The 24,847-nt window shown below is 39.0% G+C and overlaps 3 protein-coding genes across 3 annotated transcripts; all 3 read right to left on the bottom strand.

Moving 5' to 3' along the window:
* Positions 1-169: 169 nt before the first annotated feature.
* On the bottom strand, positions 170-6,484 carry LOC104433122. Its single transcript, XM_010045779.3, has 6 exons — positions 5,955-6,484; positions 4,486-4,656; positions 4,245-4,364; positions 1,942-2,130; positions 1,135-1,299; positions 170-869 (listed from the first exon to the last, which is right to left on the bottom strand). Exons 1-6 carry the CDS (start codon positions 6,225-6,227, stop codon positions 471-473), a joined length of 1,317 nt encoding a protein of 438 aa, XP_010044081.2. The 5' UTR covers positions 6,228-6,484; the 3' UTR covers positions 170-470.
* A 7,186-nt stretch (positions 6,485-13,670) lies between these two features.
* LOC104433130 lies at positions 13,671-16,049 on the bottom strand. The gene is made up of 2 exons (XM_010045789.3): positions 15,859-16,049; positions 13,671-15,076 (listed from the first exon to the last, which is right to left on the bottom strand). The coding sequence occupies exon 2, from the start codon at positions 15,044-15,046 to the stop codon at positions 13,853-13,855; it is 1,194 nt and encodes a 397-aa protein (XP_010044091.2). The 5' UTR covers positions 15,047-15,076; positions 15,859-16,049; the 3' UTR covers positions 13,671-13,852.
* A 3,369-nt stretch (positions 16,050-19,418) lies between these two features.
* Positions 19,419-20,871, bottom strand: LOC104433141. The gene is made up of 2 exons (XM_010045799.3): positions 20,280-20,871; positions 19,419-20,157 (listed from the first exon to the last, which is right to left on the bottom strand). The coding sequence occupies exons 1-2, from the start codon at positions 20,825-20,827 to the stop codon at positions 19,629-19,631; spliced, it is 1,077 nt and encodes a 358-aa protein (XP_010044101.2). The 5' UTR covers positions 20,828-20,871; the 3' UTR covers positions 19,419-19,628.
* Between the last annotated feature and the right edge of the window lie 3,976 nt (positions 20,872-24,847).

Below are 24,847 nucleotides of genomic sequence, written 5' to 3'. Positions count from 1 at the left end.
GTCAAGTCAGGTCAGCTAAAGGTCGAGCTTAAGAGACAACTTATCAAGTCAGATGAAGATATGTAGAAGCGTTCTTCGCTCCAAGTTTGTTAATTGGATCGACTCACCTCGGATCAGTCCTTCTCCTAGTTAGTATCAATATCAACTAGAGGCCTTGAAACCTTCAACCTTTGCAAGGATTCAGAGTGCAATCTTTGAAAGAACATCATTTACAAAATTAGCTTCACGCTCTAGGCCATCAACGAAGGAATACAAACAAACATCAAGACATTATTGTAAGAGCAAAACCAAACAGCCCGCATTACACAGTCACAAACCCAATGAATAGCTTAATGCAAGCAAGCATATGGTCTACTCCCGACCCCCCTTTTACCTTCCAGATGAAAAACCACAATGGAAGAAAAAGAAGAAAAAGAATTAAGACAAATCGACATTCAACAAATCTTGTAATAAAATAGGGACTCAAAAACTTAGGCAGAAGCTGTTGTTGGTCTTCTATCACCTTCCTCCTTTGTAACCGAGTCATCTAATTTCTCGATGACTTCTTCCTCCAAGCCATCGTGGTCCTCTTCTTCCACGGGCGGGAGATTAAAAATCTCGCCTTTTGTGGGCGCAGGTGTCTCCGTTGGTGAGGTTGGTGATTTTGGTGTAGTTGGGGTAAGTGAGAGCATGCTAGCAACTGAAGGGTAACTGATGGGATAAACTTCTGCGACTTCTTCAATCCCCTCATCTATATAAACCACATCTTGCATGGTGAGCTGGTGATACTCAACAATTTCCCTTAGGAAGCGGTTCTCACGTGAATATGTTTCATTCTCATTGGCCAAACGAGCTTTCTCCGCAAGAAGGGTCTCGAGTTGAAGGCGTATCTGAGAAACATTTTGTTTTTATTTGTGAGAAGCTTAACCATTTTGGTTCTTGGGTCAGATAATAACTTGCAACTACTAGCAAATTGGAAAATAGTTACATGAAGTTAATGATGCATTTTAAATGAAGCTGCGTAGGAGGTGGGCCTAAAATGCCTAACAATATGCAAAGAGTTACAGTGCATGAGAGCAGACTCATGCATGGTGAATCTTTGTGTACTTGAGTGCACGCTTGAGAGAGAGAGAGAGAGAGAGAGAGAGAGAGAACCATATCGTCGTCTGCAGGATTGGCCCCCTTCTCCCGGCTTTCTCGAAGGCTCTTGTTTTCTTCTTCAAGCTGAGAACATCGCAACTTTGAAAAAGCCAAATCTGCTTTAACAGTTTTTAGCTCACGTAAAAGAAGTTTTGCTTTTGCAGCTGTTGCCATTGCAACCTGTGACGGAACAATGATTGGCAGCTATTAGATGTACGAAACTGGATCTGTAAAAAAATTGACGGAAAGAACAGCACCTCGTACAGTATAGAATTGATGCTGAAAGTAATCTAGTAACCATGTCAACATTTCGAATGCATAATCAGGAAAAAACTAGATGGACATTTGTGTGCTGGCCTGCCAAATTATGTAAAATACAATAAACTCATTTGGATTAATATTCGGTCCATGTATCGTGAGCAGGAACTTCTATTGTATAACCGTTGAACAATACAACAGTATGACATGCTGTCATGACCAAACAAAAACGTCGTAAGACATCCTAAAATTCAATTTTTTTCTTGTTTTACAATGTTGCAGTTTGTGCTCGTAATCAAGTGCAAAAGTTGTTGTGAAAAAAAAATTATACTGTACAATGGTTGTACCATAGATGCTACCTATCATGACCGCAAGATCAAGTCAGGCAATGTATGAGAACAATTTCTTCCTAATCAAAGATGCCTGGCATGAGAGGATAGTCCTTGTTATAGAGCAACATGCATGCACGATTAATGTTTTACCATTGAATTGCACAATTCGAATTTCGCAATTTGGAGGCATTTGATACTTAGCCATTCATACACTACAAGGGTGCCACCTTACGTCGCGAGATGCCTTGAGTTGAGTTTCATGGTTGGTTGGGTTCTGCTGTTGGATTGGCTGCTGCCAGGAACTATTCATGCCAGGGGTTTGATTCTGCACCTCCAGGTTACTCCCTTTCCGTCTAATTTGTAGTTTGCGGGTTTCTTGAATGATATCTGCAGTCTTATTTTCCACAATAGTCCGGCCTTCCTGCACATATTTGAGGAGTTTATGAACATTTGATTTCTTGTATGGCAAGGGAATGCCAAAATCATTTCAAGGCTTAAGCAACACTAGCCCATTAAAGAGCACAGTTAAATGTGGAGAGGGAGATTAAGCACAGGGCAACATTTCACTCCAACAGCTTTATGACTTGAGTTCTAATCTTGCATTAATCAATACATAGCAGAAAACAGCATTAATCTAAAAAGAAATTGACATAGTCATTAACATCCATTTAATCTGAGTGAAAACTGATCGTTGATACAATGAAAAATGAATATGTTCTTAGTCAGCAGTCATGTGTTGGCCAAGGTCCCTGTTAAAACACTTTTTGACTACTGCTTCTATCAATATTGGAGGCACATCAATATGACAAGCTGCTGTATCATACCTGATATCATTATTCAACTCAGCCAATTAATGAGAGAACATGAGGGTATGCGCATGTCAAGATGGTGCCAAACAACATGTATGCAGTGGCAAGGGCAGCAGGAGAAACATTTTACAAAATGAGCAGTATTGCTTGGCTTACAAAACAATGATGCAAGAGTGATATATTAAAATATACCCAAAGTCTTCATAAAACATGACAGCATATGCATTGGCATAACAGGCTGAAATAGAAAACACAATTCAGTTTGAAAGGATGACATTAAAAAGCTCCCCTGATGTCACCACAGTAGCAGAAGAACAGAGATTATTATGCTCTGTTAGCTGCGGAACACAAGTTCCAGACAGAATACTAAATAATTCTGAGAAAACCTAAGGAGGTTATCTCAAGCATTCCGAGCCCGTAGATCTGGCAATGCTATTGCAATCTCTCTGGTATTCAACAGTGTTTTGAATGATTGTTTCAAAAGAAAGGATATTTTTTGTCCACATTTTCTGTAAATTGATGTACAATAGATTCCTAAATCTTGGCTAAAGCCTTGTCATGGTGAGCATGCATACTTAAGGTGATGGAAAAGGAGGACACAATATTGCTTGCACTTGACCTTATAGGGATACCAATAGGCAAGGAAATAACTCTAACAGATGCACTTTGAAGGCAAGCTTGATGACAGCATTTGATCATTTTAGTTATATGTTATGCTTGATTTTATGCTCCAAAAACATTATTAGATGTCCAATACTTGGCAAGGATTCATGTGGAGATTGTATTATCAATGAAGGCATTGATCATTGTTTATACTATCCATGGATATTTGAGGAATATATATCCATTTATACTCTGTGGCAAACTGACTCAGACGCTCTACAGCAAATTTTGGTCTAAATTTCTGGTCGTCCATTAATAACAAACTCTTCACAAGAGATGAAGCCAAAAAAGTGGAATCAAGCTCAACAAAGTAATTAGTCTTCTGTCCAACATGTTTTGAATCTAGAGATATCATTTCTCTAATTGCAGTACCATTTCTTTGTCAAACATAAAATTCTCCAGTTTTGCTAATCTGACAATCAGAGGGATTAAAAGCTAGACTAGATTGACATTAAGTATTTCTGTCGTTCTTTTTTCTGCTTTCCTTTTGGGCGAACGGCTAAGTTAAAAGGGATCATATACATTTAGCCTATCTCTACCATGTGTATCAACCAAAGAATCTTGTCACTGATCAATGAAGATTCTGATCTCAAAAGAAATAATTTAGTTTGGCATTGTTTCTGCTGTGAAGTTCAGAACAGCAAGCAATCTTGTACATACAACTGAGCCCAATGATTTGTCTAATAGGTGGTTTATAAGTTCATTCCTTATTAAGTTGGTCTGATTTTACTCTTCGAGTAATATAAAATGCTCTGTAACAGCTCCTATATCCTGCTTTGATAATTTTGCCATAAATATACTTATCTAAAGGGAAGAAGGATCATGGCCGTAAAAATATATAGCAGTAACACGAGAGATGGATAGAACTCAGGAACTTCTTTTTCCTTGAATAAGTTTAAAGGTGGATGAATGACTCTTAAATCCAAGCCATCAAGAGGGAAATATTTGCAACTGGGTCAACTTTGGTATTTATAATGAAAAAACTCAAATTACAGATTCGTGGGTAATATCAAAAAGCGGCTAATTTCTGATAAAAAAAAAGAACGATGACTAGTGATGTTACCTCAAAAGCCTTTTCAAAAGTATCACCGATTTGATTAAGCGAAGTTGTGATCCTGTCCAAGCCCTTTCGAAATCTAGGGTTGTCCATTCTTTTGAAGCTCTCAGAGATCTGATGAGTATGCTAGAACCAGCAGAAGCAAGCACCATCAAGTCATCAACGCATGTTGAATTAAGAAAATAAATATCATAAGTATCGTGTGACATCTATCAATATCTCTCCTCAAATCTTACATGAGATTTACCTGGCCATCCACAGGGCCATCAATCACCTGAGGCATTGTTCTACTGGGGTTTTCGAACTGTTGAGCTACATCTTCATCTTCCAGTATTGACTTAGCTTTGCGAGCCAAAACACCCCAAAATCCAGATTTCGACTCCATTTGCTCTGATGAATTCCCATAGGCAGAAAAGCTCTACAATTCAACCACTATATTCATTGAGCTGGAAAAGAGAGAGAGAGAGAGAGAGAGAGAGAGAGAGAGAGAGTACAATGCCTAATTTCTTTTCCTGAATGAACCCCTACACATATGTGTTCTGTCACATTAAGGAGAAACTTGAAAGAAAGACGATTGTTCCCTACATGCAACTTTAGGTTGAAAGAAAGACAAATCATAAAAAGTCAAGATTATGGAGAAACTTGACAAATTTTGGAATGTGTTACCTCCAACTTGACACTAATATAAGGCCAAATATTGTCAAATTGTCATGGCAAACGAAAAAACTCTACGAAAAAGGAGACTAATTCGTTTAGCGGAACTTCTTGGAATAAATAAAATTTGAAGGGTCCAGCAAGGGATGATAAATTCCAGATCTATCTGTGACAACAACCAAAGGAAAAATCAAATGCAATGAAATATATCTGCAGCTTGATCACAAACAATTCCTTCAGGCAAACAGATTCTACTTAGCAGTCACCTTCAATCCATTTTCCTTCTAGGAGATGAATTCCTACAGTATAATTCCTGAAAGAATGAAGGCTCCCAAGACCAGGTGTAGATGAAGCTAAATTATCACATGTGATTGCACTCTCTCTTTTTTACTCCTCCATACTTATTCCAGATTGAGATTACGATGCCAGTAAGGAAATTCTAATTCTTCATACAAAATCACATTAATCAGACAATTTCCCATGGAAATTATAGCTGACAGGTCAAAAGAAATGCATGACTAAAAAAAGATGTCCTTTAAGTTCTTCAGAGAGTATACTCAGGGTATTCTGTTTCAATCACTGCAGAGCGGATGATTGAACTGCTTCACAGTGAATTTTCTATAACTTCCCAGTATTTTGCAAAACAAAAACACATATGAGAATTTACAATATCCTCGGATCTGCACGCCACACGTGAATGGATCAGATTGAATTAACATATCACATGTTATCCACGCCGAAGTTTGCAAAGACGTTATGCATCAGTGATCGAGAACTCCCAAAATTAATTTTTGAACAGGCATAACTAAGGTAAAATTTCCAAATTGACTAGCTAAAAGCTTGCCCGCTTTAGCAGAAATTCTGATTCAGATAAATGATCTCAGATCACGTGAAGTCCTACAATGAAGACAAAAAGCAAGCGACACGAAACGCCCGTACAAAGCCAGCTCTTCGTTCGTCAACAGCGGATGAAATTAAATCAAAGCGAGACACAAGACAGAGAAATGAAATGCCGACGAAAGCTCCTGAAAAAGAAGGAAAAAGCAGAAGCAGAACCGGAACCTTAGATCTGAGAGGATCGTTCTCTCTGTCTCGGTACGCAAAAGCGGAGTCGCCATACGCAGACGAGAGCGACGATTCGCGGTGAACGGCGGACGCCCTGATCGCCTGCGCGGCCAGGGAGGAGGAGGACGACGACGACGAGGAGCGGTCGCCGCCGCCACCGCCGCCGCCCCCGCCGCCGCCGCCGTCTTCGCCGGTCGCCGGCGGAGCGTAGTAAATCTCCTCCTTGAAGGTCGCCGATTTCGTGATCCCCTGCCTTCGCCGGTACGCCATTTCCGGTTCTTCCCCACCGTCCGACGCTCTGTCGTCACCGACGCGGGAAGCGACCGTCACGCAGGGAGAGCGAGGGAGAGAGGGAGGAGGAGGATCGAATCGAGCCGAATCGGCCGCCGCGCAGCGGGGGGGGCGGGGCCGCCGGGAGAGACGCCGGCGGGTGGTGGATGGGAGGTGGTCGCCCGGTCGAACGGATCGGTGGGGAAGGCGGAAGAGCTGGGGAACCAGAGGGAAAAGGAAAAGGAGAAACCACCACGTTCACGTCTTAACGAACTCTTTTGTCCCCCTCCTTTTTTTTAAATATTTTTTTAAAAAAAATCAAAAAATAAATGGCAAAAAAAAAAAAAGGGAAGAATAACAAAACGAAAAATTATCAGCAGAGGAGGGAGAAGAGGAAAATGGCGCGCAGCAGTCATCTGATCACCGTCTGATCCTTTTGGATAGTCGACGAAATCGACGGTGCACGGTGAAGGCTCTACCCTACGACCGTGAGCATGAGAATATTGCTACTTCTTTACCCCCAATGACTATCCTTCTCATGTGTAAAGGGGAATGTGGAGGGGATTCAATCTTAGTTTCGTCACTAAGAAAAACATTACAGAGATGGTCTATCTTAAAAGCATTTGAAATACGAAAATTTGAAAGGATCAAAGAAGATAGAATTGCAACAATGGAAAGTGTTTCTAATATTTCGACCAAGAAGATAGAGCTTGTGTTCTCCACCGAACAATGGAGCGCTGTGTGGTGCCTTGGGTGGTGCTTCTAATATTCACCAAAAAAAAAAAAAAAAATCTAGATGTGAAGAGTTATTCTCAAAACTGGATTCACCTACTAAGCGTATGGAATTGATATCATTACAAACGAAACCATGGCTCTGATACCATTCAAATGGACCTTGATTTAGAATCAGGAAGGACAAAGTTAGTTTCCTACCAGATATATCTTCCCACAAGAAACGATATAGTTTTAAATGTGAGTTTCGATTTTCCACCTTGCAAAAAAGTAAGACAAAAGCCTGACATTGAGAATTTAAGTAGGATTAAGTAGGAGTAGATTAAGATCCACAAAATAAAATTACTACAGAGGATTGTATCCAATCCAGTGACGGTGAAATTCATGTGGGCCCCACATGAGTTCCATTAGACCCGATGGTATGAATTCGTGGATACACATACAGGGTTTCAAGCGGCAGTCGTAGCCTTAAATTTCTAAAAATGATTTATTTGGGTGATCAGACATTTAAGACGGGAAGCAATCGATTCTCCATCCGAATCATCACGTCATTGAAATTGGAGCTGGTCATCAATGGGGGAATCTTGTTCGATGCACCTGGAGAAGATGATTTTTTTTTTTTTTTAGTCGGTCCTACTCTAATCCTATTCTAACACACACTCTCAGACTTTTGCCCCGCCTCCTTGCAGAGCGTGAGAATCGAAACCCACTCCTGAAATGAAATCGTCCCCACCCCAAATCCCCTTGAGAAGGTAGGGATTTGAACCCCCAACCTCCCCCTTCCAAGTTGGAAGGGTGGCCACTGGAGAAGATGATTTGTGTGTATGCCCATGCTACTATATCCAAATGATTCCATATTTGGGTCACCTATTCGGGTTTCGATTCGCTCCTTACTTGTTCAAATGTTATTTTTTATGACTGGAAAGTTTACCTATCTAAAATGGGCTTCTTAGTCATGAATATAGGACATAAATAGTTTTTGAATTTTGGCTAAATATATAATGTGGTCCATAAACTTTTAATTTATCTAATGTGATCCCAAAATTATAATTTAATGTACAATGTGGCTCATGAACTTTCTAATTTGTACACTATAAGATATATATTTAATTTAGTCCCTAAATTATATAAAAATATTCAATATTCTCATTAATATTAAATTAATGAAATGACATATTTTCTTCGGGGATTACATTAATCATGCATTGAAAGTCCAAAGATCACATTGAAGATTAAGTTAAAGTTTAAGGATCGCATTACATATTATATTAAAGTTCGGGACTATCCGTGTTATTATATCATGTATTTAAAATAGTGGTATTTGCAATTTCTAGTTGGAACGCATGATGAACCATTCTACGCATGCATGTTGGGGGTGGTGGGGCCACCCAACTCACAATCGTTGGAGGCCCCGCGAATACAGCTTTGACTACGCTGTTTCCTCTTCTTGAGGAAAAAAACATCTCCTTTTATTTTTTCTTTTCCTTTGAATCATTTTACTTTTTTAAATCAAATCATGACATATCATCTCTAAAATGCAAATCTTCATCTGTACTTCCTTTTCCTACTGACGGTCAATTCAATCATAAACTTTTATCGAATAAAATTCCATGTCGATTTCTTGTTCTCAAGACTACTCTATAAAGTCCGGTCCATCGGCGCCCCTAGCCATGTTCTCGTGTCGTCACCACGGGAGATTCTGCATGGAATGTCTCCTTTTTCGCTGTGTATTTTTGCCAGTGCGCTTTTGGTACTACAGAGCGGAAGATCTACGTGCTGGTTGGTGAGGAAAAGAACCGTTCAATGTTCGTTTGGTGAACGCTGATCGCTTCACGAGCAAGTCTTGTATCTTTGCCATGTATCCTTTCGCACCAGGCGAGGCGAGGCCGCATTTCGTTATGAATGGTTTCTTACAGCTGAAGGGTCGAACCGCTGTGACGATCGCTTGCGGCTATAATGATGGATGTTTGGCTCCTTGTCGCGGATCGAAGGTTGCCGGTAGACGTTTTCGTCGGGAGAGCGGTTCTCGGCTTGGAGACTTGGCTGAGCTGATCTTTCCGGACCAGAAGAGATCATCTGCTCAAGCTTCGCTTGTAGGTACGGCAAGTCGAATAAGTATTGAGGAGTCGCGTGCTCCGGTCGGTCAGTTTTCGATGCTGTTCCGACGTTGCACGGTTTACTGGTCCCCGGACACGAGCCTCTCTGGTTGTGTGTTCTTGAAATTTCGGTTGCGCCGTCAGTTGCACAGACACTGGTCTTGTTCTTCTGGAGCGAGGATGGCGAGGATTGCGAGACGCAGTTCTCCTGCAGGGATTCTGGAACATCTGTCTGCAACACGTCTAATGCCGAGTCCAATGCTCGCAACTTCCTTTCGACGACATTCCGTGCGGCCGGTCCTAAGCCATTGGAGAACAACACCAGACTCTCTCTGTAGCCGATATCCTGTTGCTTCACCTGGAAAGGCGAGAATTCTCATGTCAACGCCACAGTTCCAATTTGATCTTTCACTTACTTCACCTTACTGCTAGCGACATCGCTACCGTAAACTCGAGGCGCAACTGTTGGCTACTTAGCCTGATCGTCATGTTCAAATGAAGCTAGACTGGTATACTCAAGATCACAGGATGTATTCTTCTTTTCCTCAGTTAGAGACTAGGAATTCTATGCCATGATCGCATATTCCTCGGTAAGCACATAAGCACCCTGAATCCACATCGCACTTAAATCTACAAGCGGACATGAATAGGAGCTAAGGGCTTACGTGCATCAGCGGCTGTACATGCCCGATCGTCTTGCTTCTAGGATCACTTCCATTGAGGAGGGATGTCCAAGGCCGGTATGAAGAACGCCGATCCACATCAGGAAGGCTGGATTGTCGTCCCCAGTCTCCGCTGTAACCTAGAACAAAAGGAAAGGATCATTACATAATCAGGCATTGTTCCGTTTTCTGACTCAGTTCCCTCCGATTAGCTGAGATACTGTGTAAACTTGGTTTCCTGCAGGCCAAGGAACTTGAGAGACATAGAAACCATGATGGGGAAAGATACTTCGTTTCTTACTGAAATTCGGTCCATCTGATGCTTGCACAAGACTGATGGTACGAAAGCTCTTAGAGTTCGTCGAGACATTCCTGAGATTCGATGAACCTCTTGAGGATTGGGAGGCCTTCGATGATATGTCCCGACTCGACCTTGCGTTCTTATGAGTTCTCCTGGAAGAACTATTAGTTTGACCCCTAACTTCTGCCTGAGATCTCCTAGTCACTCTTCTTGTCTCCGAGAACTGCAATTCGAAATTATTCGGATTGGTTCTGAGGAGATGAAAGACCTGCTTTGCTAGTTCGTGGATGGCTCGAGCCTGCGTGACCATGCGATGATCAACTTGCTGAGCATTCTGAGATTTAGTATCTATCCAGGGCAGCTGCTAGAGTAAGCTAAACGTACCTCTCTAAAGTAAGTGGTTCCCGATGGATTAAAACGCATCGCGTTTTTGGTAATTAAGAAGGCATCATGCTGCACGGGACATAGCAAGGCGAGAAGAAACAAATCAGTCAGATGATGTCTAGACTTTTGCATGACAGTGCATCTTCTCTTACAGCTCAATTGCATTCAACTGCTGTTTTGTCCTCGATTTGACAGTAACTTGTATGCGTCGTTGGATGATAAAAAGGTCTTAATGTAAAGCATGGAAAAGAAGATCTATGACGCTAGCATCATGTACAATAGCCGATTTTCTTTGGTAATGATGATGGACCCATCTTAACCAAAACTACAGAGAAAAATCAAACGGAGCTATTTTCTTTCAAGTTTATGGGAGTATATGCCCCTGTTTATCGTGGTATATCTTTGCACTGCATGAGATGTTAGACTGTCTATTGATAATTGATAACAAATTTCTGTCTGAAACCAGAAACAAAATTACAGCGAGTCTGTTCTTACATTCCAAACAGATGCTATTACAATATTGCAGTGCCATAAAACAGTGGATGCTACCCTTTGGCCGATAAATCTAATGAATGGACAGACAGCAGCTACTGTTACATTCATTTGGGGGAAAAAGGCAAATTTATTAGAAGAGGAAATGACCAAACCTCAAACTGTTCAAGACTGCTATACATCCCTTCATGAAGTTTAGCTCTCATGGTTCCGAAATCCATAGGCTCCTTGATGATTTTGTAATAATCCTCAACCTTATATAAAAAAACAGAGAAAACAAGGGGTCAGTTGCACAAGGAGAAATGAATGTGTAGAAGCAAACGATGTCATAAGTAAAAGACCAGACAAATACCTCGGTTGGATCAACTGGTTCACTGAATATCTCGTAAGTGTCTCTCCTGATTAAAGAACATCGGGTCAGAAACAGAAAGACATTGGCAATATATGTTCAGTCAATAACCAGATTGACAATTTACCGGGTCTAATTGTTAGATTTTGTCTAGATCAATTAAGAATCCCACCTTTGTAAAGTGTCAATGACGAGTTCTAGCATGTGCTTTTCCGGCATCTCTGGTGTTGGGGATGACTCGAGACATTGAGCTGATTGCTGGCCTGAAGAAAACAGGATGGAGTATCTGAGTTAGATTACTCGTTCTGCTAGCAGGATTATAAACATTGCAGATTTGGATGACTGAACTGAGGCAACCAACCATTGTTTCTGTTCCCATCACGATCTCCAAGTTTAGACTTTGCTTGGTCCTGCATCACCTGTTGATCATCTGAAAACATTGAACAAAGTGAATTTCAGGACAATCACAGTTAGGAAGTTAAACTATTGTTCACTTGTTTTGCTATTGCTAAAAGGCTTACCTCCATCAACTTCATGATCTTCGTGTCTTCTTCGGCTTCTAACCTGTATTAACATTTCCAACAAAAGCAAGAAAGAAAATTCTGTAGTGTCACATAAGCAGTCAAAAGAAGCAGCACCCTCTCGGTTCACAAAAACAAAGTTACTAATGGGTCCTTTGGGAGTTTCACATGACAATACACCGGAAGGAAAATACTCCACCAGCTTTCATTAGGAAGGTATAATCACCTCAACTACAAGAGGACCTAAAACTCTCCAGGGCTCAAAACACATGCTTCATCAAAACATAATTGGACATAAATTTCTCACAAATGATGGAGAACAATGAATCAATATGCAGACAGGCAGATTGCATATGTCATCGATTATGTTTAACAGAGTAAGAGGTTACTGCCGTGTCATCGTCATGAGGGATGGGCAATTTTCCCTTGTTCCTGGCTCTGGTCCTAGAAGCTGGCCCCTCCTCCTGGTCCTGGGAGTCGTCTGTCTTCTCAGTCATATCATTTTGTGGTGAAATGCGAACAGAGTCATCTGTTTGAGTCGCTCCCCGTGACTTGCATGTGCCCAAGGCATAGACTCGCGGACTTTTCCGCCTCTGTCCTTCTCTCCACTTCAACACTTGCAATTTTCTACTGCACCAGAAATTAAGTTAACATAAAGAAACTAGGACTTTATTTTTCACACCAACTGCATTTACCTGTCAACACAGATATCTGAAGGAACTGAAGAGGATAAGAAAAGAGGAACGAAATGGGAACTTTACTTTCCTAATAAAGTTACATGATGAATTCTGAATCAAACCTGGACATTGTTGTAAGTTTGTGAAGAAAAAAATTGCCAACCTTCTGAAACGGAAGACAGAAAGTGAGTGACTGGGTTTCTGAGGACTCGTTCTTCAGCTCTGAAATAGATTATATAGGCAGACGTGGTGTGAAGCAGAAGTGAAGAGAGAAGGCCAGAGAGAGAAATGTTTGTCTGTTACATTTTTGGCGATACGAATACCAGATTTGGCTTTGCTATGTTTCTGTTTCTGGGAAGATTTGGACAATAAAGTCATGGAATGAAGCGGACATAAATCACCCCAGTTAGTCATTTTTGATTCGATTCATTAACAACTGGATTACATCATTGATTCTAGCATTCTATCTGGAAACAACAATGCTCGGTAACCTGCAAGGACTGACAGTGGAAGTGAGTAAGCAAGAAAGATATACATCAATAGGTGATTCTCCAAAGCGAGTTAAAGGTAAGCCATAAATAAACAAATGAATGAACAAAGGTTCTTTAAGAGTGTATTAAGAATTGCCAATTTAATAATCTGGAAATTTCACGTGATGGGATTTAATATGATAATTTAAGTTAACAATATCCTGCGAGAAGGATTTTTTGTTTATAAGTTCCAGGTTTCTTCGAGCCGGACCGGGTTGATGTGGCCAAGGCCAAATTCCTTGGTTTGTTAAGTTATTACATCGTCCTTAGATATCTGCGACCTGATGAGTTCGGACAGGGCATGATTTTCACCTGCCGTATTTTCAGAAACTCAACGAGCTCTATCCTCAGTCATTGGCTACATGGTGATTTTCCTGCTTCAGCTCAACATTGAAGAGGCGGGAAGGGGAGTAGAAAGGGGGGAATAAAAAGAAAACTGGCGAGTCGCGCCTTTTGGCCTTGGCATTCTTGCACACCGAGTTCACAATTTTAGATCCGGATTTTCTTCCCTATATCTGGTGAAAATCCTTCAGTTGAAGAGAGCTCATGCCGAATACTGAACGAAAGAGAACGAATTTGCAAAAGCATCATCTCTGGCTAGCCTCTAATCATATGGAAATTGAAACCTGCCTAATTTTTTTAACAAATGATCAGGTGGCAGGAACATCATTTGGGAGGGAGGGGGAAGAGAAACAGAGAGCAGCAAATGTCTGGAAAGATTGAACCCCAGAACGTACCTTATAATGACTACAAAATCTCAACATACAATTTCCATTTTTCTACATCTAAAGTACACTCGCATCGCAATACTCCTCTATAGGAGATCCCTCAATGTTGCCCCTGTGACCAAATGATTGACAATGCAAAAATAATAACAGATTCTAGAGCACGCAACTTTGACTTGCATTCATCAAACTCTCGATGGTATTGTCCAGCGAACAGCATAGTCTCGCTTCAGCAGCCAAAGAAGACACAAGGCCATGCATAGATGTCAATTGTCTGTGGAACTCCGGATGCAACACCAAAGAGGAGAAGTTTGTGTCCAGCACCAAGCTGAGGCATCTAACAACATCTTCAAGTTTAGGAACCAAATCACAAGCCCACAATCCCAGCATGGATGACCCTTGTGGACACGGGCATGCTTGAGGAAACTTTTCATACTTCTTCAGCCACTTCTCCAGATAACTGAGAAAACTTGCCATCTCTTCTCCATTCAATTTGCTTATGGCAGATGACAACATCACTTCATCGATGTTCGCCACTGCTAACAAATGATGCAAACAAAGCTCGGAAATAGTAAAACCATCATAAGCAACCATAAGCAGAATCGCAGCATCCCTCGCAACTCCAACTTCCTTCTCTGTAAGATTCTTATCACTTGCCTTTGTGATAGCTGACATGCCCTGGCTTTCCAATTCTTTACTCACAGTGACCATGCTATCCAAGGCATCTTTAGGTGGACAAAGGAAGTACTTCAAGATGCAAACCAGCTCATCTACATGAAGAACTGGGGCATGCTTAATGCAAAGACAAACCAAATCCGACCTCCTCTTCAGCAATAGATTGAATATTAATTTCGAATAGCACGAATGATCAACAATCCCACAAATAATCATACATTTCACGAGTTCCCATAAATTCAGAGCCACACATGCTTCCAAAATCAAGGACATGACATCTTTACCCAAGAATGTACCCGCGTTCTCAATCAAAACCTCTGTATACTTTCTATGCTTTCGAGAAACTCCAACTGAAATTCCAATAATCTGAAGAACTTTCTCAAGAAAAGGGTCCAGAATTTCAAAAAACGCATTCCTGTCAAATTTGTTAGTGTCCTTGAGCTTTTGTTTTAGGTTGTTAGAGAATTTGCCAACTAAATCAATGAGCTGGGAATCAGTCTGTGAGACTTGCCATCCTGTAACAGGGCAAACAAGAGATAGAGGATCTCCATCTTCTTGTTTAGGCTTCAAATTCTGAAGAATATGGTCTGGGTTCAGGGTGACTGGATATTCTGACTCAGAATCTGTCAAGTTGTCACCACTAGCAGCCTTGGTTATAAGCTCCAGAAGAGTCATGGCAGAAGACTGTCAAACTAATGCAAGAACCTGTTGGGAAAAAAGAACAAGAAAAACTCACGTGACCAGAAGCAAAAAGTAATCAATCCAATAATGATAGCACAGTTCTTGGGTAAGAATAAGCCATGTCAGGGAGTTTTGGACCAAACTCTAAGCAGAGGACTTCCACTTTAATAGTCTGTATGAACAACCACATGTATTCCATTATCACGCTCTTATACCCAACACAAACCAACCCGCACGGCTAATCACATTCCAACACAAGATTCTTTTCAGCCAAGTTTTGAAAACAAAACGACCAGTCAAGTGAGTAACATAACTCCCTGATCAGTCCCACAAAACAGAAGAACAGCACGAGTAATCCACAGGCTTTGTCATTAACTGCGGCCTATTGTACATTCTTCCAGAGAAATCCCAAGGGCTCAAAGCTTAAAACTTGAATTTGCCAAAAGACCAATGAAGGCAGTGTCCTAGGCCATACGAAATGCACCCAGAATAACCAAAAAAAAAACAATCAAACAACTATTTAGCCATTCGAACAGCAGCACTAAACAACCACTTAAAACATCAGTTTACTCTATCACCGAAAGATTAGCCAGATAACAGCAAAGCAAAGAAACGCAATACGACAGCACTATCGGCCACCCACATGAGAAAAGAACATCCCCACCACAAACCAATGCCGACCCAACAACGTTATTTGAAAACAAAATCTGGGTCCGGCAAAAAGATTAACTTTTGCTTCGTAAAACCAAGCCTCGTGGCTCTGAAGAAGCGATTCCAAGAAGCTTAGCTTCAACAGTAAAGCGTACCTCAATGGCCTTGATCGTTTGGTGGGCTTGGAACGCGCAGAGAGAGAGAAAGATAGAGAGAGAGAGAGAGAGTGGATGTTAGTCTCGTGACCGAGGATTAAGGCGAACGGGATGTTACTGCGCTCGCTCCGCTTGCAAGAGAGGAGGCGAGCCTGATCAGGGCGCACGTTTGAGCTCGGTTTGCTAGGGTTTCGTACCGTCCTCAGACATACCTATTTTCATTATTGCTGGAAAATCGATTTTCTTTTTTTTTTTTCCAAAATAAATCTCCTAAAAGAGCCATTCCCAAAATAATTTATCTCATAACTATTTTAAAATTTCTAGATTTCTCATTGCCAAATTGTCTCCTCATCACCCTCTTCACTCTCGTCGCTAGCAGTATTTTGCAATTACTCTATTACAAATTATCAAAAAAATCTAAAAATAAGTTGGATGCAACCAAAATTATACTAGTTTGCCCCCAATTTGAGATGAATGTGGGGGATATTTAGAAAGAAATTGAGGATAGGGATTTTTAAAAATTGGGAATGCATTATATGAGTAGCTATTCAAAAATATCGAATACTCATTAAGACTCTATTTGTTTCGCGAAAATTACATGATTTGATAACTATATTTAAAAAAAAAATGATCGCTCATATCTTTAAATAATTAGTTGATGAAATTTTTTATTATTATCAATAATAATTTATGTCTAAATATTTTTATTAATGATGAAAATATTTTCATTTATTCATTTTTATAAGTAATATAAGCGATCATTTCTAAAAATATATATATTTCAAATCATTTTCAACGAAATAAATGCATCCTAATAATATTTAAATTTTTTATTTTTTTTCATATTAAGAATGTTTGTAAAATTGTTTAAAAGTTTTATATGAATTTTCAAATGTGGCAGCATTTCCAATGAAATGCCCATTCCCTACTTGATAGGAAGGATATAACAGTTCTCTAAATTATTGTAAATTGTTCGTTCAAGTCTCTCATTTTTTTTTTTTGTACAATTGGGTCACTAAACTATATTCTTCTTTCGGTAAAGTCAATTTTTCTAATAAAAAGAAATGCAAATACCGATGTGAACCGACATATTAGTGGAGGTGGCAAGGCCCACACGCCAAGGCCATCACGCCCTTTCCAGTGGTGGCTGGGATCGCGCAACTTGAGACGAGCTAGATTTGGCATTCAATCTCACTTTGCTCTTAATAATTCTCCATTTGGTTATTTCCTGATGTAACCCGTCACTAGATGTGAGCTTTAGGGTTTGAGATTGCAATGGAGTTGGCAAATTTTATTTTTTTTTTCAATCAAATTGAAGGGTGTCAATTCAAGATTGATGGCCATTTTAATGGAACTTTACTCGTTGAGTTGTCATTTTCTGATGTTACCTTGTTTTCTTGATATGGTGCCATTTGAGTAGCAAGCTTGCAATCCAGAATTGGTTGGGGTTGCCAATCGTCAACAAAGGTTGCGCAAACCCAGACATCGCATGAAATTCCAATCATCGCTCGCCAGGTTGGGCGACCCCGCGACACAACGCCTCCCTGACCTCAGTTTACTTTTTCAAATTTTCTTATTTTTGAAATTTTAGTAATTATCTTGTTTTTATTTTCAATTATGCACCCTTTATTATTTTGCTTCTAATTTTTCTAAAGCCAAGTAAGATCCCATGTTTTCATTTCACGGCTACTTAACCAACATGTCAGCATTTTAAAGTCCTTTTTTAAACAGAAGCACTAACTCGAACAAAAAAGCATCCATTTGAGAAGTTTAATCGCCAAAGAAAGAAGTTAGGGGACTTTATTGAACAATTTACAATAATTCAGAGACTTCTTACATCGAGTTGTTTGAAGGGTCGGCATTTACTTTGAATTTGATAGTATAGTTATCAGTACTAATGTTATGTTTGATTAGCGGCACGGGAAAGGAATGGCCTAAAAAAATTATTAAAATTTATTAATCATATCAGTATAACCAAAGTATGAAATGTAATCAATTACCTATATTTGCAATTGTACTATAAAATATAATTAGAAATTTTAATAAAATAAATAATATTTTAAAAATTCATTTCATAATTTAACAAATTATAATGAATGAATAATATGATCAAATTAAAGTAATTAACATTTCTAAATTAGATTTCATATTTCAATTATCATTCTATCTGATTAGACATAATAATTATTACTAATACCACTAGGAACCTCAAATTGATGCACCCATGCCACATTTACCAAAAATTATTTTTGTGTCACAAAAAATTCAAATTAATATGCACATGTCATATTTATCCTAAATTGATAGACACATGCAATAGTTAAACCAAGTTGTGATAAATCTAGGATTTTTTGGGGTAGATGTAGTATGGCTGCACTAGTTTAGGGCAAATATAACGGGGGTGTACTAGTTTGGAATTGTTTATGGCATAAAAATTAGATTAAGATAAACATGGCATGAGTGTATTAATTTGGAATAAATGTGGCATTGGCGTAAAATTAAGGAGTTTTTGTGACATAGAAATTAGTTTAGAATAAATATAACACAAGTGTACTAGTTTAGGGATTTTGGTGGTATTAACCTAATAATTAATATGAATGACCTATAACTAATTGGTAATAATATTAATATTAAGTGATCAATAATTCCAAATTATATTTGGAAAAATTTTTTTATGGTTCATTGATTATAATTTTAAATTATACTTAAGAATTACCAATTATCATAATATTAATGCAAATTTATAAAATTTGAGTCTATTTATCATTTAATTCTTTTTCAGGAAAATTGTTAAAAAGTACTAAACCTATTGTACAGCTACCAATTCAATTCTAATTTTTCCAATTATGTCAATGTAGTCTTAAATCTTTTGATGATTTTTCAATATAGACGTGGTGTAGCCAGCGTCGGTCATGCATCAACGCCAACCATTTTACATGACAAAACTGACATTAACTTAGATGATTTAATAATTTTCCCTTTATTTCTTTCTTTGTAATCTATTGTTTATCTTCTTCTTCCATTGGTCGATAGGTCTTAGCGATGGCTAGTGAAGGTCACCCTTGCCAGCCACCCCTCGCCTAAATTTTGGCAAGGGCAACTCAACTCTCATCCGTCACGATTCCCTTATCTAGATTCGGCGAGGATGTCATGGTCTTACTTGTGGTTGACAACAGGCGGAGGAAAAATGAACAAAAGAATAGGAAAATAAAAAGAAAAAAAAGAAAAAGTTTCCAAGAAATTAAAAAAAAAATTGTAAAGATCGTCAATGTCAACATCTCTCATGCCACATTGGCACTATCTAAACCACTACATTGGAAAATTGTCAAAAAGTTTAAGATAGGCAAATTTGAAAGTTTATGACTAAATTGACAAACAAACAATGAGTTCATGGCTTTTTTGATAATTCTCCCATTCCTTTCTCAGAGCGCTTGGTGATAACTAAACACAAGAATGCTCCTCTTAGTCCATTCCGCAGGTTACTAAACAAAAATGTTTTGAATCATTATTTCATTCCATTCTATCATACCAAATCGTAAAATTAAAGTTTTATAATTGGCTGGCTGCAAACATAAAATATATATGCTAGTAGGTTTGCATATGAATGGCATCCATAACTTCTAGCTCAGGGAGATATTCCTCCAAGGGAAGATCAAAAGTAAAATCCAGTGTACAGTGAAGTGAAGATAAAAAAATAAAGTCCATCTCTCTCGCTATTACTATTGCCACACAATTCCAATACATCTCGCGAATCTAACTTACAGTGAAGATCAAAAGTAAAATCCAGGGAACGGAGCAAACGAGTTCTTGCAATGAACAATCGCCGCCTGAATAGAGTTCTCGCCGGCATGAAGAGGAGAGCACCTAATGGAACTTGGACAACTCACCGACGACGACGAGGACGGCGTTCTCTTGATCCGACCTCTGTTCAAAGCCTCCGCGACACTCTTTTTGCCACTCATCTTCGGAATGAACAACCCATCATCACCGTTGTTATTCATCCTCACGGACGAGCTCTTGTTGTAACACTGGTTTGTCCCAGCTGATGACGACGGCGATGGTGACGAACTCTTGGCGGATTTGCTGGCTGACATCCTCTGGTAAAACTCGCGCGTTTCCTCCAGTTTTTGCTTCCTTTCCCTGCCCGAAGTCCTCTTCTTGCCTTTGGGATCGGCTGCGACCGCGTCGCGGGTCTTCATGATCCGGGCCAAGAGGGCTTTCGCTTGCATGGCTCGGAGCTTGATGAAGAACTTCATGATGCCTCCGTTCGTAGTCGTTCTCGTCTTCGATGATGGCTTCCTTTGAAATTCAACAAAAAAATGGTATGTAAAGCTACTTTCCATGCACAAGAGTATAGAATGATGAATTTAGGACAGCTTCAAGGACAAGGGGACGCATCTGAATCTAGGTTATTAAAGTACCTCGATCGCAGCGTCTCAGTCTTCTTGTCTTGCTTTTCGTTGCTGCAAGCAACATCTTTTTCTTGGCAAATCTCCGGCGGAACCTTCAAGCTCGATATGAGCATACTCAGTAGTCGGCTGACGGCTGGAAACTGCACCGCGCCTCTCCGGCCGCCGAAAATTTCCTTCGATTCCGTCGCCTTCTTGTTGTCATCGGGTGCTTTTGATGAAACTGAAGAAGTCGAAGTGTATGTGGTGGACGGAGATGACCGGCTGCTTCCGCTCTCCGCGGCATCCACCGCTTGGCTGAAGCTCGGAATCGCGAGCTGGGGAAAGGGGAGGTGGGACGAAATCGATATGCGCAGCTCTATCTCGCCATCCTCGTCGTCGGATTGGATGCCGCCGGTCCCGTAAGATTTGGATCGCTCGAGCTCGATCTCGATGTACGACTCATCGCTATCCTCGCCGTCGGACAGGACGACGCCGAAGGAGGACGACGAGAAGTCATAGGTGCTGAAGGAGAAGCTCTCCTGGCGATCTTCTAGCTGGTCCTGCTCTTTCAGACTCATGCTTTAGGGCAAAGCTAAAGAGAAGATCACCACATAAGAGATGATAGGCATGCACAAAAATGCCTTTTAGCACATCAACATCGGATTGAAATGGACATGCAAACAAGAAATTAATTAAAAAATAAAAATTATGGTTTTGAAGTCCCAAATCATTGCATCGTCTCTAATTAATCATAAAACTTTGACTAATTGCTAATTTAAATTTTTTGGGCCGTCCACATGGTTGACTCTTGACCACCATCCACGAATCTTCCGTGATTCAATATTGGGCTCCTTCACGTATGCAAATTTGGTGCCTCTATCTTCTCCGTGAATTTTCAATGCTATTGAATATGACATTTGATCCCACACCTAATTTATATTGATTAATGTCTGATTGATCTAACCGCTGATATTAAGTCTTAATTAGTCTGCTCATATATTTCCGCCCTTTCTCTTTTTCTTTTTTCTGTTTTTTTCCCTTAAAAAAAGAAGTAATTTGGGTGGTAGCCACTCGTGATCATTAGTTTATCTTTCTTCCACTTCCTTGATTTGTGTATTAATATTCCGCCTTATATTGAGTGCGCTGTTTGAAATCATAAATAAATAGATATTTTTATATAAATTGTTAGATAGCAATAACGAATGCATATCTTCGATAAATTTGTTATCATCTAATTGTTTCTAAATAGACCCATTAAATGTTGGGAAACATAAAAATATCATAAAATAATCAAATTTAATTTAATAATTCGATGGGCCCCTTAGGAACAGTCCCTCAATTTGTGGGTTTTTTGTCATTTTACTGTTTATTAACTCCTAAACCTATTTTGATAAGTAGATATTTGTAAGCCGAAAATTTAAAACAGACCTTTCTAGTAATTGACTATCGACTGGCTACGCAGACCGTGTAATCAAACTTCTTCTACGTTTAAATAAGATTGACACGGTCTGTGTAACAAAGATTAGTCTTTTTTATTTATTTATTGTTATTGTCAGCGTCTAGAGTATAGACGTTGTTGTTAGCCTTAATTATTCTTCTCATCAAGTCCTTTTTCTCCATGAATTCTTGATTCATGCTTTTGATATGACAAACCAGGAAAAAATTTCATACTAGGACTAGATCAACCCCATGAACAAGATCATGGACATGTACAAGATCAGAATCTCGTGATGTTATCTTTTGTATGTGCTTGTGATGCTGAGAACTGAAAAGAGCCTTTGAACCACCTCGATGTCCATGGGCTCCACTATCTTTGTCGACCCTAATATCTTAATCAACGCGGAAATACAGATTATCTATAAATCCCCCTTTTCAAGGGCCTTAAATTAAGGCTGCTCTGTCCATGAGTATGACTAGTTTGAAATATTATATTCCATGAACTTCGAAGGCATCTTCTGGACAAGTCATTGAGGAGTCAATGATGTGCATGGAGATCTTTCTTTAATGTTTTTTTTTTTTTTTTGGGTAAATTGTATAGAGGAATTGGATTTTTCTTAATCGTGTGGATGCAATGTAATATTGAATAATTATGGAGAACTGAAAATTGAAGATAGTATTTCTACAAGGATGAAGATTATAAAATTGAAGAGAGCCTAATGAAAGTAAAAGAGATACCTCAATCTAGTTTTGCTTAATTATTGAAGAGCAAGAGGTTTGGTTTTAGGTCTTGCTTGACCAAACAATTAAGAATGAAAAGACGCGATTATATTAAAACATTACCGTGAAACTTTATAAATCTATTATTTGGTGATTTTTTTTTTCAAAAATGATTTTTTTTATATGTAAAATTTTGTATTAGAAAATGAGATTTAGAAAAACAGAAGGAGGACCTCAGTTCCATCACCCTTCAATTCTTATTGGGCCTGGACCTTTTGGAGTTTTGGTAGGCTGGGCATAAGGCCTAACCCGAACATAAAAATGCAATTTCATATTTTATTTGTATTCATCAGCTTAAAATATTAAAGATTGGGAAGTTACATCTGGGGACCTAATTCCTAAAGATAGGGAGGACCTAATTTGCCTTTTATCTACCAAAAATATCTGCAATATTTTTAACTTATAAGAATATTAAAAATTTAGTATGATATATGATTTATCCATATATTTAAGTTTAAAATGTTTTTATTTATTTATTCTGAACAATGGTATATCCACATCATCAGCCTCCTTTTCGAGACCTTCCTCGTAACCGCAGGCTCAGCTCTACATTTTCCCAGTTAAGGTATCGAAGGAAATGACGTAGATATGGTTAAGAAATAGCTTCAAATGATTTCATAACCATTTTTACTGAACATGAAAATATTTTTTCGTTAATTTTTGTAAATGATATAAGTGATTATTTTCAAGAGATTATTTTCCATATTATTAATTATTTGCTAAATAAATGCACCTTCAAATTAATAGCATGTGAGTATAAAATAATGGATAATTAGTCTCGATTTGACGTGCTCCGATTGACGAAGCAACTAGAGAAGGATTGTAGCCAATGCGAAACCCACGTGTTGAATCTGATCTCCTACTTCACACTTCCGAATAAGTTCGTGGTACTCGACGAAGGCCTACCTTCAAATCGTGCCATAGAAAGCATTACTTCCCATTAAGGAACTCATAAAAGAACAAATCAAAATGGACTCCAACAGTGCAATTGTTGGTGATCAATCAGTGGTCGTGACAAAGAGATGTTGATGGAAATCGGGGAACATACGAGATAATTCTCCAGGTGTTCTCAATTAATGGAGGAATTGTCCAAAAAGTTTTAAACTTATTACATTTTTACCAATTGAGTTTAAGTTTTCATTTTTCTTAATTGAATTCTAAACATTTTTACTTTTTACTAATTGAGTTCATCTAGCTAATTTTTTAAAAAAAAATCATTGATATGGATACCATTTTAACTGTATGTTGATTATTTTTAATAGTATTTTAATATTTTTGCAAAATTTTTTTTTATATTATTTTTATTTTTTCCTTCATTTCCTTTTTTTATTTTCCTTCATTTCTTCTTTTTTTCCCTCTGCCAGCCATTGCTGGACCTTGCTGGTGGAGGTCATTGGCCTCAAGCATCCCTCATCTCACTTGGTGAAGGTGATCCTCCCCATGGAGGGTTGCGCCTCATCAAATTGAGCAAGGGTTGCCCTCGCTAGGCCAATGAGGGCACAGGTTGCCCTCACCTAAGGCTATCAACCTTTGTTGGCCATCAACGAGGTCCAGTGGTGGTTGGCAAAGGAGAAAAGGAAAGTAAAAAAAGGAAAGAAAAAAGAAAGGAAAACGAAAAAAATAAAAATAATAAAAAATAATTTTCTTTTCTCTATATTTTCCCCCAAGTCCTTGACTCCAACAACCACATAATTTTCGAGGTTTCCATTTGATTGCCCTTTGAATAATCTAATCTCATGCATGCACATATATACTTCGCTCTTTTAACCGTTTCGACCTACATGATTACAACTTTACCCACTTACAAACGCTTGAAAATATTTCCTTCTTAGAACTAATTTCACAAGCCGCATAGCAACCATGTTTCACTCAATTCCACGAAACTCAACACAGCAACAATAGGCCGGGAAGTGGGTCGAGAAAGTAAGTCGAGCTTCCCTAGCTAGGTCGAGTTTCACTAAGTCGAACTCAATAAATTTCTTAGCATCGTTGAATAAACAGGCTGAGATTTCGACCCCGTGATAAGGTCACATGGTAAAAGTGGACACCAATAACTCAGTGCCAGTTATAAGCATGTGGTAAAAATGGGTACTGACAGTAATCAATTATTATTAATTGCAACTATATTAATAATGTCAGGATAGTTGCCCCAACTAACCTACTTCAAGGGACATTTTCTTTACTCTTTAATTCCACTGAAAAAGATATTCAAGCTCCGTCCTTAATTAGGTACATACTGGTTTTTATCGACGCATGTTGCCTTTTGGCTATTTATTAACAAGATATGGGTTTTTTCTTTTTTTTTTCAATTTTAAAGAAATACTTATTGATGCATTGAAGATAAGAAAAAGGTTTTTTGTGAGCATGTTTGCCACATATTC

This window comes from Eucalyptus grandis, chromosome 1 (assembly GCF_016545825.1).
Source record: "Eucalyptus grandis isolate ANBG69807.140 chromosome 1, ASM1654582v1, whole genome shotgun sequence".
Lineage (NCBI taxonomy): Eukaryota > Viridiplantae > Streptophyta > Magnoliopsida > Myrtales > Myrtaceae > Eucalyptus > Eucalyptus grandis.
This window is presented reverse-complemented; position numbering and strand designations above follow the sequence as displayed.

Coding starts and splice junctions, on each gene's coding strand:
- LOC104433122 (XM_010045779.3), bottom strand. CDS start 6,227: ATGGCGTACCGGCGAAGGCAGGGGATCACGAAATCGGCGACCTTCAAG. Junction 4,365..4,485: donor ATGGCCCTGTGGATGGCCAG/GTAAATCTCATG, acceptor TGCTGGTTCTAG/CATACTCATCAGATCTCTGA. Junction 1,300..1,941: donor AACTCAAGGCATCTCGCGAC/GTAAGGTGGCAC, acceptor GTTCCGTCACAG/GTTGCAATGGCAACAGCTGC.
- LOC104433130 (XM_010045789.3), bottom strand. CDS start 15,046: ATGACTCTTCTGGAGCTTATAACCAAGGCTGCTAGTGGTGACAACTTG.
- LOC104433141 (XM_010045799.3), bottom strand. CDS start 20,827: ATGAGTCTGAAAGAGCAGGACCAGCTAGAAGATCGCCAGGAGAGCTTC. Junction 20,158..20,279: donor ACTGAGACGCTGCGATCGAG/GTACTTTAATAA, acceptor TGAATTTCAAAG/GAAGCCATCATCGAAGACGA.